General features: G+C 40.6%; 2 protein-coding genes across 2 annotated transcripts; both read right to left on the bottom strand.

Moving 5' to 3' along the window:
• Positions 1 to 1,796: 1,796 nt before the first annotated feature.
• LOC134180797 (52 kDa repressor of the inhibitor of the protein kinase-like) lies at positions 1,797 to 2,699 on the bottom strand. The gene has a single exon (XM_062647983.1). It carries the CDS (start codon positions 2,697 to 2,699, stop codon positions 1,842 to 1,844), a length of 858 nt encoding a protein of 285 aa, XP_062503967.1. The 3' UTR covers positions 1,797 to 1,841.
• A 7,145-nt stretch (positions 2,700 to 9,844) lies between these two features.
• On the bottom strand, positions 9,845 to 15,431 carry LOC134180796 (uncharacterized). Its single transcript, XM_062647982.1, has 5 exons — positions 15,290 to 15,431; positions 10,745 to 10,840; positions 10,236 to 10,385; positions 10,102 to 10,160; positions 9,845 to 10,043 (listed from the first exon to the last, which is right to left on the bottom strand). Exons 1-5 carry the CDS (start codon positions 15,429 to 15,431, stop codon positions 9,960 to 9,962), a joined length of 531 nt encoding a protein of 176 aa, XP_062503966.1. The 3' UTR covers positions 9,845 to 9,959.
• Positions 15,432 to 15,639: the final 208 nt, after the last annotated feature.

Here is a 15,639-nt window from a genome sequence, read left to right as displayed (position 1 = left end):
GAGAGTGTGTGTGCGTGTAGTACTGGAGCTCAATTAGTTAGAGAGTCATTCGATGGAGTGAGTACATCCGTGACTTTGCAGCATAGCAAGTTCCAGTTGAAGTATTGACGAGCTATGGCATAAAGACACTAACACACAATTGCCTTTCTTGACTCAGGAGTATAAATGAGTACCACCTGGTCTTTGACTTTGGGTAGACAAGACCGCTGACTTTGAGTAACGTAATGCAGAAGGGTATTGGCCTTGGTGTCCAGCCTTATAGCTGCGCCATAATCAGTGCCATGACTTTGGCTAGCTCCCTTGAATTGTCAACACTGGCCCTAAGTCTCCACTTAGCGCACGGAGGCCTTGTCTGTAGAGACAGAAAGATGACTGACCTTAAGGTTGACTTTGAACGGTGTTATCGTCTTAACAAATGTCAGTGTGTGTGTGTGTGTGTGTGTGTGTGTGTGTGTGTGTGTGTGTGTGTGTGTGTGTGTGTCTGTGTGTGTGTGTGTGTGTGTGTGTGTGTGTGTGTGTGTGTGTGTGTGTCTGTGTGTGTGTGTGTCTGTGTGTGTGTGTGTGTGTGTGTGTGTGTGTGTGTGTGTGTGTGTGTGTGTGTGTGTGTGTGTGTAATTTTATTAATTCGCTTTGTTGTATATTAGGGCAAGAGCCTATCTGCATTCTCCTTGCCGGTCAACTGTAAGTAAAAAGAGAAACAATTATTATTACAGCTTGCTGAGTAGTCGTGTTCATAACTTACTAACACTAAGCATATCACAGACTTGTACGTAGGCTGCTTTACGAATGGGATTGTTCAACTTAGGCTCACATGCCAAGCCAACGCATTTGTTTAGTCTCACAACATTGACGTGATAAGCTGCAGTCCTTATCAACAGATCAACTCTGCTGGTAGTTACCCGTATGGAACAAGACACAAACTATAGTAGAAGCTGTTTTTGCAGATCAGGCAGCATTAAATGGTATCATACGTCTACTAATACGAGAAGTTTTCGTATATGCAGCACAAATACTCCCATCTACACTCACAGGTATCTACACTTAGTTTATCATGTTAATCAGTGTGTACCTCACTCTTGTTACATGCTGCTGACTCTTTTATTTATTTATTGGAATTCCCATGAAGACTTCCATCTGATGGCCTCTGTCCAACAGTCAATGGCATGGACAGTCTGATTGATTTTTACCAACAGTCCTACCATCCACTCAACTTTCAACAACTTTTAGTAAAAATCATGTCATTTTACAATCAAACTAGAGCAGCAACATTCAATTTCATGTGCTGCAGTTCTCTTACTTGATCCAATGTTACACTGTGTACCAGATTGTACAAATTGTACAAACAAATATTTCTTCCGTGCTCACCCTACAACAACCTTGCATGTTGTTTGGCTACTCGCACGTGAGAGGAGGTACTTGCATCGGAACTTCTAGCCCGGAGGGAGCTCCAGGGTAGTGAGGCAGCAATTAAAAGCACAAGAAAGTGTGATACAAGCAGGGGCGGATCCAGGATCTGAGGAGAGGGGGTGCACGGACATGAAACGCTAGACCACACCCATTTCAGGGAAGTAGTATAAGGTGAAAGTAGACTTTGCAACCAAAAATGACGGTAGATCTGTTGTCTCGATGTTGACTGCAACCATCAAAGACAAGCAGTCCACTATGGGGGCGAGTCAAACAGCTCAAGCGCGGATACAGGAGTTAAACGGGGGCCCGGGGTACACAGAGTCAAAAGAGAATTTCTTCAGGACGGTACGAAAATTGCAGTATAACGTGAAGCAAGTAGTTGTAATATATTCAAGGCAGATCTCTCACATAACTATTTAACAAACAAACCATTGCTAACAAAACTCGGACAGCTGAAGCCGCCGTGGGTTTCGCTTTGCAAATTCTTCCACGACGGCTTCAGCATCACACGGGATATCCCGGTGAACATGGAGCAGCGTTAGGCCATTCAAGCGTGACTCTCCCATGCCGCTACGCATGCAAGTTTTCAAAAACCGCAGACGGCTAATGGAACGTTCGCACTCCGCACTTGTTACCGAGAGTGTGCATGCTATCTTTAACAGCTGCCCAACATTTGGAAAGAAGTCCTTGTCGATTTGGTTGAGAACCTTCGAGGGTGTATCTTTATCTGCTGCAAACTGTACCGACCCGCTCCATTTCACTGTCCAGCTGTGAAGCTCCGTATCCAGAGCAGCTGCGGCTGGTAAATCATCGCCATACATCTTGACCAAGTCGGGAATATCTGCTGAAGACAAGATGTTGTCACTCACTGCCAAGGATGGTGGCAAAAGACGCGTGATTTGAGAAACAACAGCTGAAGAACTTTCGCTAAACCGGTAACCCATTTCATTGATGAGATGGTCCAGCATTGGGATGGTCAGCTGTTTCCGGTAGTAATCGGATGCAGAAGATGCAGGCACATTGCCGCGGTGCTGTTGACGTCCAGTCGTTCTTGGCAAGCTCTCTTCTACATTAACCTTACCGGCTACTTCCAAAGCCTTTTGATAGACTCGTGAATGGATTGTAGTGACATTCACCCTGGCACTGTGAAGTGTGGAAGTGACAAACCTTATTTCCTGGTATGCCTTCACTATGTCAACATAACGGCCCTGCAACTTGACACTCAGGGCTTTAGTGACAATGAGCCTGTCACAAGAACGATCATCTCTAGTAAGCCCGTAATAGGACAGCATGCAGCAACCACGTGCTGTCACTTACGGTTTGCGATCGACCCCACGCTAGGACACGAACACTGCACGTGGCAACGTATATACGGGAAATACAAACTCGCGGTTCCACGCAGCGACACAGTGCGCAGTTCACAGTTGTCAGTCAGGTTGTCAGTCAAACACGAGATGGACACGTGATCGATAATCTTCGCATTAGCTCGTACTCTGTACCCAGACGCAATTCTTCGTGCACCCACATATTTCTGCTACGTGAGTGCGCCGCAAGAAAATGGGTATGGAACTTCGTGGCTATCTAGACCTTCCTCAAGACTGGCGGAGGGGGGTGCACGTGCACCCGGTGCACCCTCCCTATATCCGCCCCTGACAAGGCTATATCAAATATTACATGTATATGGAAACTCATCTAGACATGTCAGTGATCTTACAGAAAAGTATTTGGAGTACAACAGGAAGCTTGCCGGATCACTGTCTCCATGTAGTCACTGCTGCCGTAATACTGCTGCACTGCTTACATTGCTTGATTTTTCAATTTGTTCATGCAGCTGTGCATGTGTACCGTACCCTGTATGTAAGGATTGACAATGTTGTGTGGGCGTTGTCATATGTCAGATCTTCAGAAATTACCTTAAAACGCTGCTAAATATCTTGAAACGACAGATATAAAAGCTTTCAAGTTCAATTACGTTTGACTACTTCTGAATTGACCTCATCTTGTTTTAAAATTCCATTTGAATTTAGCACTTTCTGACAAATATTTGTTGCAATACAGTATGTCTTATGTGACTGTTGTGCTGTTAACGTATTGCTTGTCCCTTAAGAATGTTTTTGTTTTCTATTGTTGTCATTGAAGTGAAACAAGAATGTAGGATGGCTGTATGTATTGTGTGGAGGATAATTTACTGTATGTTGGTATCATCTATTGGAATCTTTACGTCTATTTTTTGTATGATCAGCTGCTCCATCGGATGAATGGAAGATTATGGAAGCAACAACCACAGCACCAGAAGAAGTTGCCCAACCAGTGGCATCAGTTGCAGAAAACATTGACACTGAAGGAGGATTATTGCAATCAGATACTGTTTCAGCATTGGTACCTGATGGTGCAGTTTCTATTCTTACTACATTCTCTGTTGCCACATATTTGGATGAAAAAGTGATGCCACCAGTCAATGAAGAAGAGGTGGTGGTCAGCCCTGTTGTTCACATCTCCACATCGCAATCTTCTCACAAGCTCAACAAACCAGTGCAGCTGTCTTTTCGACCCGAGATAGCACTGAAACCAAGGGAGCACGAGACTGGATGGCTGTTGGAGCTAAAGATGAGTGAGTCATCAATCAAAGGCAAGCCTTCTGATTGGCACACTGTGTTGCAACTCAACACCGACACAGAAGGAGTTGAGACACACTCACCATCCATTCGTTATGATCCAAACACTCAAACACTGTATGTCAATGATGTCGGTTTTATGGTATGGCTTGGCAAGGCACTTGGGATTCAATCTAGGCGTGTCGTACGCTATGCTCTATTTGGCCAACAGCTGCAGGTACACAATTGGAAGATTGCCACTCGCATCATCGATGGGTCAATGTCCACTTACAATGAAATAGCTGAAAATATGAAATCAAAGTCTTAGGAAGAGCGAACAGTTCCTATCAAGGATCACATTTGTGTGGAGGTAAAGTGCGCATGTCAATTGAATTTTGTGACCCATGGCAAATGGGTTTGGGAAAAGCAGTCACTCACATTCCAACTAGAAGCATTTGGAATAGTCGAAAGGATGCTGCATGTTATTATAACGTAACATTACAAGATAGAGAGAGAAGCTCTGACACTTTAGAGTGTACAGTTGAGGCATTGTTTGAGCATGAAAAGCAAGAACAGTCAGTCTACTCTTCTGATCCTGTCACTTTGATTGTTGCTTATCCATTGACTAAACCTCCTTGTACTACTGAAATAACAACTGGTTAATCAATGTAGGGTCAGTAAAGATGGCAAATTTTTCTCGACAGTTTGTTTTTAGGTGATAATCCTGCACTTGACACAGTGCTGGATGTTGATGTTGATGATGATGATATTTCACAGCATGGCAAAGAAGTGTAAGTTATACTGACTGATATATACACTCTTTGTCGATGGTGTGTTATCTTTGTGCTGTGCTGTGCTGTGTGTGTGTGTTATTTCAATTGTGTGGAGTAACATTTTTTTATCGTCTTTGTATTCTTGGTTGCACAACTCACACACACAATTGTTCTTTTTAACACAAGTATTAAATTTGGTCTTTGACTCGGGGTGGATACACACTTTAAAATTATTTTATATTTATGTTAGCATTAGATTATGTTTGTTGTTTTAGAAGAAGACACAGTGACAAATTAGGAGAATTTTGGCGTGAATGGGCTGACGTCCCGTTGATGTCATTAGGGATGTCAGCTATCTGCTCACCAGCAGTGAATGCTAACATCTACTTGCCAAGTCACTTCTCGATATTGAATCTGGTGGAATATATTGTGATGAAATAGTTCAGTCAAGTGATGAAGTGTTTACCACACTGGATTTGTGAATTAGAAATCGAAGAGACAAAGCTACGTTAGATAGACTCTTTCGATTTATGCAGACAGTAGACTTGTTTGAAGCTTTGAAAGAGAGATTGAATGAACACTTGAAATCACAGAAACCCAAAAAAGTGAGTGTCTTTCTTATCATTTCAGTATTTGTTTTTATTTTGTTTTTTCTCGTTCAGTGGGCATTGCTCGCTTTCATCCTCCTCAACTGTTTCATGTTGTTAATGACAGCACATCGACTTGTTGGATGGAATTAGGTTTAGAAATGGGATTGAAGTATGACCAATTGATGAGCGTTGTAGAAGGCACGTATGCATACAAACTTCGTGCCATTTACGAGAGAAAACGCAGTGAAGTTGGAGAATACAGAGCTGCTGCTCGCTTGGTAACAGCAGTGCAGGCAATAAGAAATGGGAGCAGTAGAAGATGATCTTCCAGGAGGTATGAAAGTAACACAAGAAGTCTGTTACTTGCTTACTGAATTATTTAGGTATTGTTGTGTTATAGTGAAGCGCGGTTTAGCTGAATCATGCTCTTACAGTGGCAAGTGATGTTTGTAAACAGCTGAATATAACATTCTCAAGTGAGTTTTTACAGGATTGAGTGCAGAGGTGATGACAACTGACCAGATAAGACAGACCACTGCTGAACAAAAGGTTGTAATGGGAGAAGAGTTCAAGGCTTGCAAGAAAGCAGTAATTGTGGTAGAAGCTACAATCAACGCAGAAGCCACAACTGAACAAGAAGCTACATCTGTAGAGGAGGTCTTGGGTGCAGCCAATACACAGAATGTCAAGGAAAAGAGCAACGATGGTATTACCTTTTTATTTTTAATAAATTTTTATTAATTTCTTGTTTAGCCTTTTATCACTTAAATCACTTGAAGAAGGAATCTGCAATCTAAATGACGAAGACATGGCAAGTAGGTGAACTCAGAGCCTTGTGATTATTTAGTGTAGATATACTTTGTGTGAACAGAATGTAGTTAAGCAGACAGACAGAATATAATAATACAATTACGATTGAATATGATCATTGCAGGTAGATGAGCAAAAGACTTTTTAGTGATAGCTTGTTTCGCATGTCATGATAATGTTTTGTTGTCTTTAGATTTAGAACCACCCAACAACGTGACGACTGTCGAAACTCTATTCGTTTTTCTACTTATTCTATTATTTGCTGTACTGATTTCTTCTCTATTGTGGTTCGTCGTGAAATCTACAAGCTGAAAACGGACGCAAACGAGGATGTAGAGAGAGATTCATTAGCATATGATTAACATTAATAGACATGCGATTGTTTACTTTCCAAACTCCCTGAGTTTTTCGATTCCGTAGGTATTATTAATTCGTATTTAAAGATATGTGAGAAAGTGACCAGTATGTCATCATCTTCTCTCTTCTATCGTGTTACACTCAATGGGCGTCTAGTGATTACAACCAAAAATAGCTGAAAGTTTTTAGAGACATAGTATTGTGAAAATATACTGAAACATTTTTGATATACAGAAGTACATGAAGAGTCAATTAGAGAAGATTGAGTAAACGTATGCTTGAGGGTCTACTTGGCCGTTTCCTCTATATAGTTAAAAAATAATCAATATTTTAAAATTTTATTATATACCTGGCGTAAAGATGATATCACCAGCTCCTCCTCCACATTTTCGCATCCTCTACGCACTCCCTTCAGGGCTGCTCATTCTTTCGAGAGATTATGAAGATTATCCTAATTTACCGCGAGCTGTGGATGAAATAAAATGAAGTGGAAAAGTCAGGGAAGTAGCCATGGAATGTGGAATTCCAAATTCTACACTTCAAGAGTAGGCAAGTGGGAAGCTATTGATCAGCTCTTCTCAAGGAACAGCCAGCTAGCTAGCTAGCTACAAGTCGATCTTCTTACGTATCCTTTTGCAATTTCTTAAAACATCTCAAGATCTTATAAGTTCCTGTGCAATTACTTGCAATTAATTCGGTGGCAATTCTAAGAACTTGTGGGTCTACTAATCGGCACTTGTACAATCTTTTAAGAACTTGCGCTTATTCTATTCAAGATCCTCGAAGATCTTAATCATCATATACAGTAGCTATGAAGTATATACATGTATATACCCATGCACTAGAAAATTACTACTACATAGTCAAATGTTAATCCTAGTCACTTGAAGAGCACAAAGACTTTTAGGTGAGATCTCTACTTTCGAACAACTGTCATTTAATCTTGTGTCTTCTTGAGCTCGCCACATCCCAGCAATTCTATTTAATTTATTTTTAAAGTTTTATTTTTAGGCACGTATGTGATCAAAACTAGAAACTTGAACGCACAGTTCGCTTATTCAATTTCTAACATAAATAGAAAATAGAAAATTGAAATGACCGAAGACACTAGACATAACAGGGTCTCAGACTGTCTTCTATTAGAACGCGTGTTATAGGAGATCACATTTCCAACTCACAAATAGGTTTTGTTTTTACTTTAATTTCACGTTTCAAACCATGTTGGCAGCTCTTGGCCACGAACAACTCCGCTCTGACACGCAACGTTGTGTCAGTGAATACTGCAGTTCCTAGCTCTGTAGGTAATGGCGTTGTGCACAACACGCTATCTTTACGTAGATAAACCGGTTGGAGGGGAATGCTACATATATATATATATATATATATATATATATATATATATATATATATATATATATATGTGTGTGTGTGTGTGTGTGTGTGTGTGTGTGTGTGTGTGTGTGTGTGTGTGTGTGTGTGTGTGTGTGTGTGTGTGTGTGTGTGTATGTATGTATGTATGTATGTATGTATGTATGTATGTATGTATGTATGTATTTAGATAGGCTCTGCACCAGCTATCGGATCGCCGAATTGGCAACTGTGGTGACAAAGTATATAGACTCGTTTGTTCTCTAGAAAAAGTCGAGACACAATTAAAACATTGAAAGCGTCAACCTACTACAGTTAAGTAGTATCCCTCCACGGGCACACAATAAATGTAGTACACGGTACCGGTACCGTGCAAGAGTGGGCGTGGTACTCTAAAGCAGGTGACATTTCTTCATTTGCATGACCTCGCACAACTCACTAAGTAAACAGACATGCACGTCCATAGTTTTCTACAACGCCTTCTGAACTCTATCTGAATTCAACTCAACTCAACTAATTAACTCAACTAACTAGCGTAAAACAGTGAGCGGCTACAACTGAAAGAACATGGTTATAGCTAGTCAGCTAGAGCTAGAACTAGCTACTAAGTAGACTACTATGTCAATGCTAGGTATAGCTACGAGAGTCAAGAGTTATACAATGATGACAAGATCGAATGCTACTCTGTCACTCAATGATATCTTGGTTGTCATTATCAACGCGTACGTTTACATCTGCAGTCAAGCTGCGTGACGAAAAGAGGCACGGGCACCTTCGATTGTGGCAAACGGAACACAATTGGAAGTTTCATGTCCAACGAGTTGTAGTCGTGAGCGGAGTGTGCACGGCCAAGAGTTGCCAAAATGGTTTACCACGTGATGGAAAGCAATATAAAACCAAACACCTGCTTGTGTATAATTTATTTCTGTCTCAATTTTTTAGTAGCCATATTACTGTATTTTCGGTAATAAATGACCATTCTCGAATAAGAGAGTGCTCGAATATACAACGGGATCGAATAGGTTTGCAAGAAATCTTGCAACGAACTGTAATGTAAGGCCCGGTACTGTGTTACAATACCTAAGAGAGACAGTTGGAATAGTTAATGTTACCAGTTTACATAATTGAACTTGTAATGAGGAAAAAATAAAAAGGCCGTGCAATGAGGTAATTAAAAATAGTAGATTGTACTCGAACATAAGATTCGCGTTACCGAGTTGAGTAGGATTTGTAAATTAGTACTTTGGTCTACTATTACTGGAAACCGGATATCAGTATACAATAACCTGTACCGTATGGATAAGTTATGGGTATGTCCTTATATTATACAAGTCTTTCTTTGATATTTCTTGTTTTTTGTTTGTTTGTTTGTTTGATTTTACAAGTGCATCATTTTGGCCAAAATAGTCGAAATGAGTAGAATGTACTCGTTATAGACACCCTTCATGCAGTGAATACGACGAGCATTCATTTCAAAATCTTTTTGAATACAGTCAATTTTTTACCATATTTGATCCCTTCTCGTATTGCATTCATGACAGACCAGTGATACCCAGTTCCAGCAGGACGTCGAAAATCGATTCTCAATGTGCATACATGCATATACAAACACCGAAATAGTTTAATGCCCACATCTCAGGATATCTGGCTACGAAATACTGGCAAAAAGGCATGCTGCATAGAGCAACGTAATCTGCATATCCATTTAAACACGAAAAACAGATACATGAACCACTGCCAGACTTATTAGTAAATAGCAAACAGTAACTCTTGCGTAACGTAGAGTCACAAATTGCAGAATTTCTTCGAGCATGAAGCGGTTTATTTATGTAACTAAGATTGTACTTTGGTTGTGCAACTTATACTAATTGAAGCGACTTACATTGGACAGCCTTAATTAACACACACACACACACACACACACACACACACACACACACACACACACACACACACACACACACACACACACGCACGCACGCACGCAGGTATCTGTATATAACAACACCGTTGTATCTGGTTTCTACACGCCTTGCAGAGTAGGTTGACTAGTATACTCTCTACACTGGTTCTCCTTTCACGCAAAGAATTAGTTGATTATTCTGATCAAACAGCTTGGCAACTACAAAAAGCTGCACACCAACCTGCAAAAATCACATGTCCAATAGATTCGACACACCTGTTAAAAATTGTCGTGTTTACCCTTAGTGGAAGATCATATGCTCCCTCTAGACTGAAGCTTTGACTGATGTTTTCTTTCTCTATAATTTAAAAAAATTGTAAATAAGAAATAGGATTTGTAAGTGAAAATTAATATTCTAAGGATCGCGTCATACTTCCTGCAAGCAATGGGCAATGGAATCGTGAACTGCGGTGTGCTCCACATCCAATGAAAGTTTTGAACAGAGTGATAGGCGTCGTGTTGGGAAACTTGTTGACACTTATAGAGTAATTGACAGTAGCAACAATGTAAGTGATCGTCTTTCCTATACATTAAACAAAACAACAAGCGCACTTACAACAGAGCTGTCGTTGATTATTCAATGTACCCCACAAAAATGTATACAAACTTTGAATGATTACATGCCTCGATCTGTCAGTTTGGATCAGAACGTCATCAGTTAGGACAGCTAAATGCGGAGACTCAAACGATTTTACACTTGTCTTCTTGATCTTGGATTAAAAACTTTAGATATATCTTTAAAAACATTGTATTCATAATCATTCAAAGTGTGTCTTTACATATTTTGGACACCTTACTACATGTAAATGATTCTGTTAGTTAGACATTGATATTTTAGATATATATATATATATATATATAATTTACGTATAATTCACTTACTTGGAATAAACGAAATGTTAAAATTTGATTCCTTTGCGTTTGGAACCATAGGAAATCCTGTTATTTGCAAGTCGAGGTACTCCAATCCCGAGCCACCTGTTAAAAATAATAGTCTATAATTGGATACACGTTCAGCTTTGTCTCTAATTATAGTGTTTATTGATGTTTATATATTTTGCAAATATATAAGTAAAGATACCATTCGTACTTCATCTCTTTCTCTCTAAGAGGATAAGAAGTCTAGAAAATATGGCGCACATTTTAGGCGAGTTTACATGCATGCACGATGCGACCTTATCTGGCCCGACACAGACGGTACATAGCCCAAGTTTTAACATAGCAGTCGTTTTATTTGGTCTCCGGGCCCTGGCGAGGGTCACGTTTAAATGTCTGGTCGTACACGGACCACAATATTTCCGCTCACTGTTGACAAGAACGTGCATGGACACGGACACGCGTTTGATTTCCAAATAGTCAAACAGCGAAGTACAGCTTTCTGAATCTGCAAAGAAAAGATCAAATGGGAATATTGAAAAGCAAGTCTGAAGGTTTTCTAGTGCTTACATAAGCCCCTGACATTCAGAAAAAAAGACCTAAGTGGCATGTGCACTTGTGCAAGCTAAAAGGCCATTCAAGCTCGAAAATACATGCCCATGTTTGAGCTCGAGCTGTCACGGTATAGTTGGTCCCCCTTTCAATGGTCCAGTAGGTCATCTGTGGCTGCCCTACCTTCTCCAGGACATGCTGTCACTGTTGCTGCTGTAGTTGCTCACTGTTGGTTGATATTGCTGTAAGTATTCCCGAACCCGAACCATAACCGTTACCCAGTGGCGGCGGAAGCTGCTACAGATTGGTGTGCAGGCAGCTAATTCCCAGAGTCAAGTGACTATCCGCTCTTTTCCCCATGTAGCGCAAGATCACGTGATATATTGTAGCTTAGCTAACAATGAATACCGGTTTGTTCTTAATGTAACAGCAATATGTCGTCATCTGTTTCTACTCAGGAAAGTTTCCTATTTTCAAAGTCCTATTATAATACGCTGCCACGAAAGTATAATGTGCCTCCAGCTTGTGTCCCTTTGAGATTCTTGTTCAGGTTGCATGCACACCTTCTTTGCTCCCGAAGGAAAGCCTATAATCAACAGCTGTTCCGCCCTCTTCATGAGACTGTCGCTTACCAACTTGCGAGTCTGAATAGCACGCCATGGAAATGCCCGTGTCCGCGTGGTGGGCGTTGCATGCCTGGTAGGACACGGTGGACGGAATCCATGATGTATGCGAGTGGCCTAGCTGGTGATTAGATTGACAAACATATTGCAGAAGTACATGGTTTCATTTAAGGAGATCCAAATATTGGGACATCTCAGACCCCAAAATTCAAATATTGGGAAGTCCTTCACCCCTCCAAACTCCCGTTCTCGCCACCACTGGTTACCCGTACACTAACCCTAACCCTAAGCAACCTCAGCCGTTGAAAGGGCATGGCTATAGGACCATTTTTCGCTTGACAAAACCACATTCAACAAAATTCGTATAAAGTATTCTATATATTTAAGTAAAGACAAAGACGGTAAGTTTTCGTATACCCGAAAACGTTGTATGTTAACGACAATATACACTCAATCCAGCAAGAGCTGCCGTCAGCCGCAAAGTAGCTGTGGAGGTCTGACGTATACATAATCGTTCTGTCGACTATGTATAGCACAAATACACGGCCAATAACCCTATAGTTCAGACTAAAAGTTTCATACGTACCAAATCAGACATGTACGCCATTTAGACGTCGTCATCTCTAGTGTAGGTGGAGAATTTTGAATTCAAGGTGTATGATACAGAGTAACAGACCCTTACGCCGAGATTGAGGTACAAAATTTTTTGCCTCATAAACAGGGTAGAACCTGTAATTGCTGGTGATTTTCCGCTATGTCAGAGAGTCGGCAGCTGAGAAGTCTTAGATAAACGTAAGGACATTTCTATTTCCAGGCTTTCAATTTCCTTAGACGTCTTCCTAACTACTAAAACTTCTAGCACTACTGTAGTAGCAAAGGGGTGAACTGGGGGACAAGAGAGGTATCGGGATTGGACGGACATTGCACGAGCAATATTTGCCAGACGCTAAATCTAATCAAGGATATCACATTTGTTTTGTATGTACGAAGTATCTGGGATCCCGAGAGCGGTGGTCGTCATTGCACATGCGCAAATTTTACGTGGTCAGCTCCTGCCTACAGTACTACAGTACGTACTACTTTCTACGAGTGTCGTTAAGAAAAAAGTAAAGTCTCTGTATTTGTTCATATTCTTTGACATAAGTACTGCAGAATCAGAAATCGACAGACCCTCTGAGCAAGAGGCCCCACAAGGAAAACGTCAGCCCACGCAGAAAACAAAAGGTAAACAAGATATATTTCCTATTTTTACACTACAGCAGGGATAAAAAGAGTAGAAATGATCGATGTTTTACTGTAGGTTAATTAATTAACTTAACATTAAAATGGCGGCCAGTCTAGCTATTATGATTTTTCTAGTCTTTACTGATCCCATTCACTTCAGCGAAGCATGTATATTGGCTGCTTTTGTAGCATTTGACACATCTAGAAAAGAGATTAATTAATTACCGTTGATCAAGTAATACATAGAGAGTAAACGCAAGTAATCAACATTCATAGCTAAATTTCATATCATTATGTTCATTAGCCTAGATTGCAAATGCGTTTCAGGATAAACGCTGTCTAAGCTGTAATCAAGTCACTAAACGAGTTCACTTTACATGTTTTTGTTACCAAAGTCAATCACTCATTTTCAATAAACTATATTTTCAGAATCTACTAGAATGTTATTTCTAAGTCAGACTCTTTCATGTCACTATCACTTGGTGAATCAGAAGACTTATTAATGTAAAATGGTTTCAGTTGTGTCTCTTATATTTCTGAAAGTGTTTGACACGTACAGTAGCCCTACCTTTTCTTGCAAAATTGCAAGATGACTCCAATAACTTAATTCTACTAGGGACGGATCCCTGTAATATTTCTAGCTAAAAGCCTCCTGACTTGAAACAAATATATAGACACTCAGAGTCATAGTTTTAGTTTTAACCCTTTCATTATAGCCGTTGGAAAATGTTTATTAGATTAGGTACACATCTACTTAATATCAATTTTGTAGCCACAGGTGAAGACAAAAGACACCTGTTGAAATCGCAAGCAAAACTATAATTATCTCTGTTGGTTCACCCACTTGCACCACCTATGCCTGCGAGGCGAAGAGTCAGCAGCACAGTCTGGTGTATCTGCAGGATGCCTGGTGCTGTGTCAATTTGCAAGGACTATGTCTGTTGCAAAGAAATGACTGAACTTTCTACATTTTACACAGACCAGCCTAGCAGGCTGTGTCATAGTCTCGCGTAGCCTGCGTGGTTTAATTAAACCAGCCTTCTCCCTCATACTCTTCGGCCTATCAGGGAAATGATTGTGCACTAGCACACCCACAGCAGTGGCTGTAATCAGCTGCAATATATTCTACAGAGACTCTATTGCAGATCTGATCACAGGTATGAAAACAATGCAGACAAAACACTGAACTTTGAGCTTCCTGCAGTTGTTTGGCCTGAACTCTACCTCCTGCGTACTAGACAGGAGAAAAGAAGCTGAATACCAGAATGTGTATTATTTCTATTCGAGAAGATATTTCTGAAGCGAGCAGCTAGTGGATTCTAGACTGAAGTTTTAGTACAAGTCAAACTGCAACGGCTACTAGGTTCATGAGCTAGGGTATAGTTAGAGTTCTCTGCTTTGGAGTAGCCTCTAGCAAGCAATTCTTGCTTTGAGGTTTTGTTCAACCGTAATATGATAAGACATTGGTCTAAACATTCGGTTTTCGGATGTGAAGAAGTTTGCATCTCCCCTAGAATTGATGTCAGCGTCCTAATTGAAACAACTGTGTACAATTGCGCAGGGTGCAGTGGGACTTGTACAACTCTTCAAACGCTGCAAGTCAATATAGACTCCCGATAGCCGCGTTCCTAAAGACCAGATGCTCGCTATTAAGCCTGGTTCACAATATACCTCGCGTCGCGTCGTCTCGCGTTAAAGGAGGCCGTTTCCGACGCGACGCGCTGGAATAAGAAAAATTCCTATGCAACGAGTCGCGTCGCGTCGGAAACGGCCTCCTTTGACGCGACGCGAGGTATATTGTGAAGCAGACTCTAGGCGTCTGCAGTTATCCAAGAAAACCGAAGTGTCCCAATCATTATCAGTAGTAGCTATAGTCTAGGTCATATTCATACATTTCATATGAAACAAACATGCATTTGTAACCTAGGGGAGTTCCCTTAGGGACTCAGGGTTTCTATGTCATTTCCCACATTTCATTGAAAGGAGCATTTACGTAACAGACTTTCATAGAAATTTCTATATATATAAACAATGTAAGAAACGAAACACTTTCTATACCATTTTCGATAGCTGTTGCTCTGTAGTCAAAAAAGCGTATTTCTAACACTCTACTGTTCACAGAAACACCTAAAGTACTATTCTTTATTCATACCGCAACTGGTGAAGCAGTAGATCTTTGAACAAGGCAATTTGACAACGAGATCCTTGTCAACTTTTTTTTCGTCCGCTACTGTTGCAGATGAACGGGTAAAGATCAAAAGAAGAAGACAAGTTCCGTAAAAGGCGAAAGACATCTATGTAGAAATGGCCAGCAAAAAATGGCAGTAATGCGCAAACTCGCCTGCTTTTATTGAAGTTACTGTAGTGTCCCGTATTATTTAGGACCGCCTGCTATGGGAGGGGCTTAACAATCCCTACATGCACTTAAGTAAACCAGATGCATATTGCGTAGGCAACGCCTCTCAAGATAAATGATAAAATACGAAGCTATAAATATTCCAG

The sequence above is a fragment of the Corticium candelabrum genome, chromosome 6, assembly GCF_963422355.1.
Source record: "Corticium candelabrum chromosome 6, ooCorCand1.1, whole genome shotgun sequence".
NCBI lineage: Eukaryota > Metazoa > Porifera > Homoscleromorpha > Homosclerophorida > Plakinidae > Corticium > Corticium candelabrum.
The sequence above is the reverse complement of the archived record's forward strand: the minus strand, read 5'-3'. Positions and strand labels throughout refer to the sequence as shown.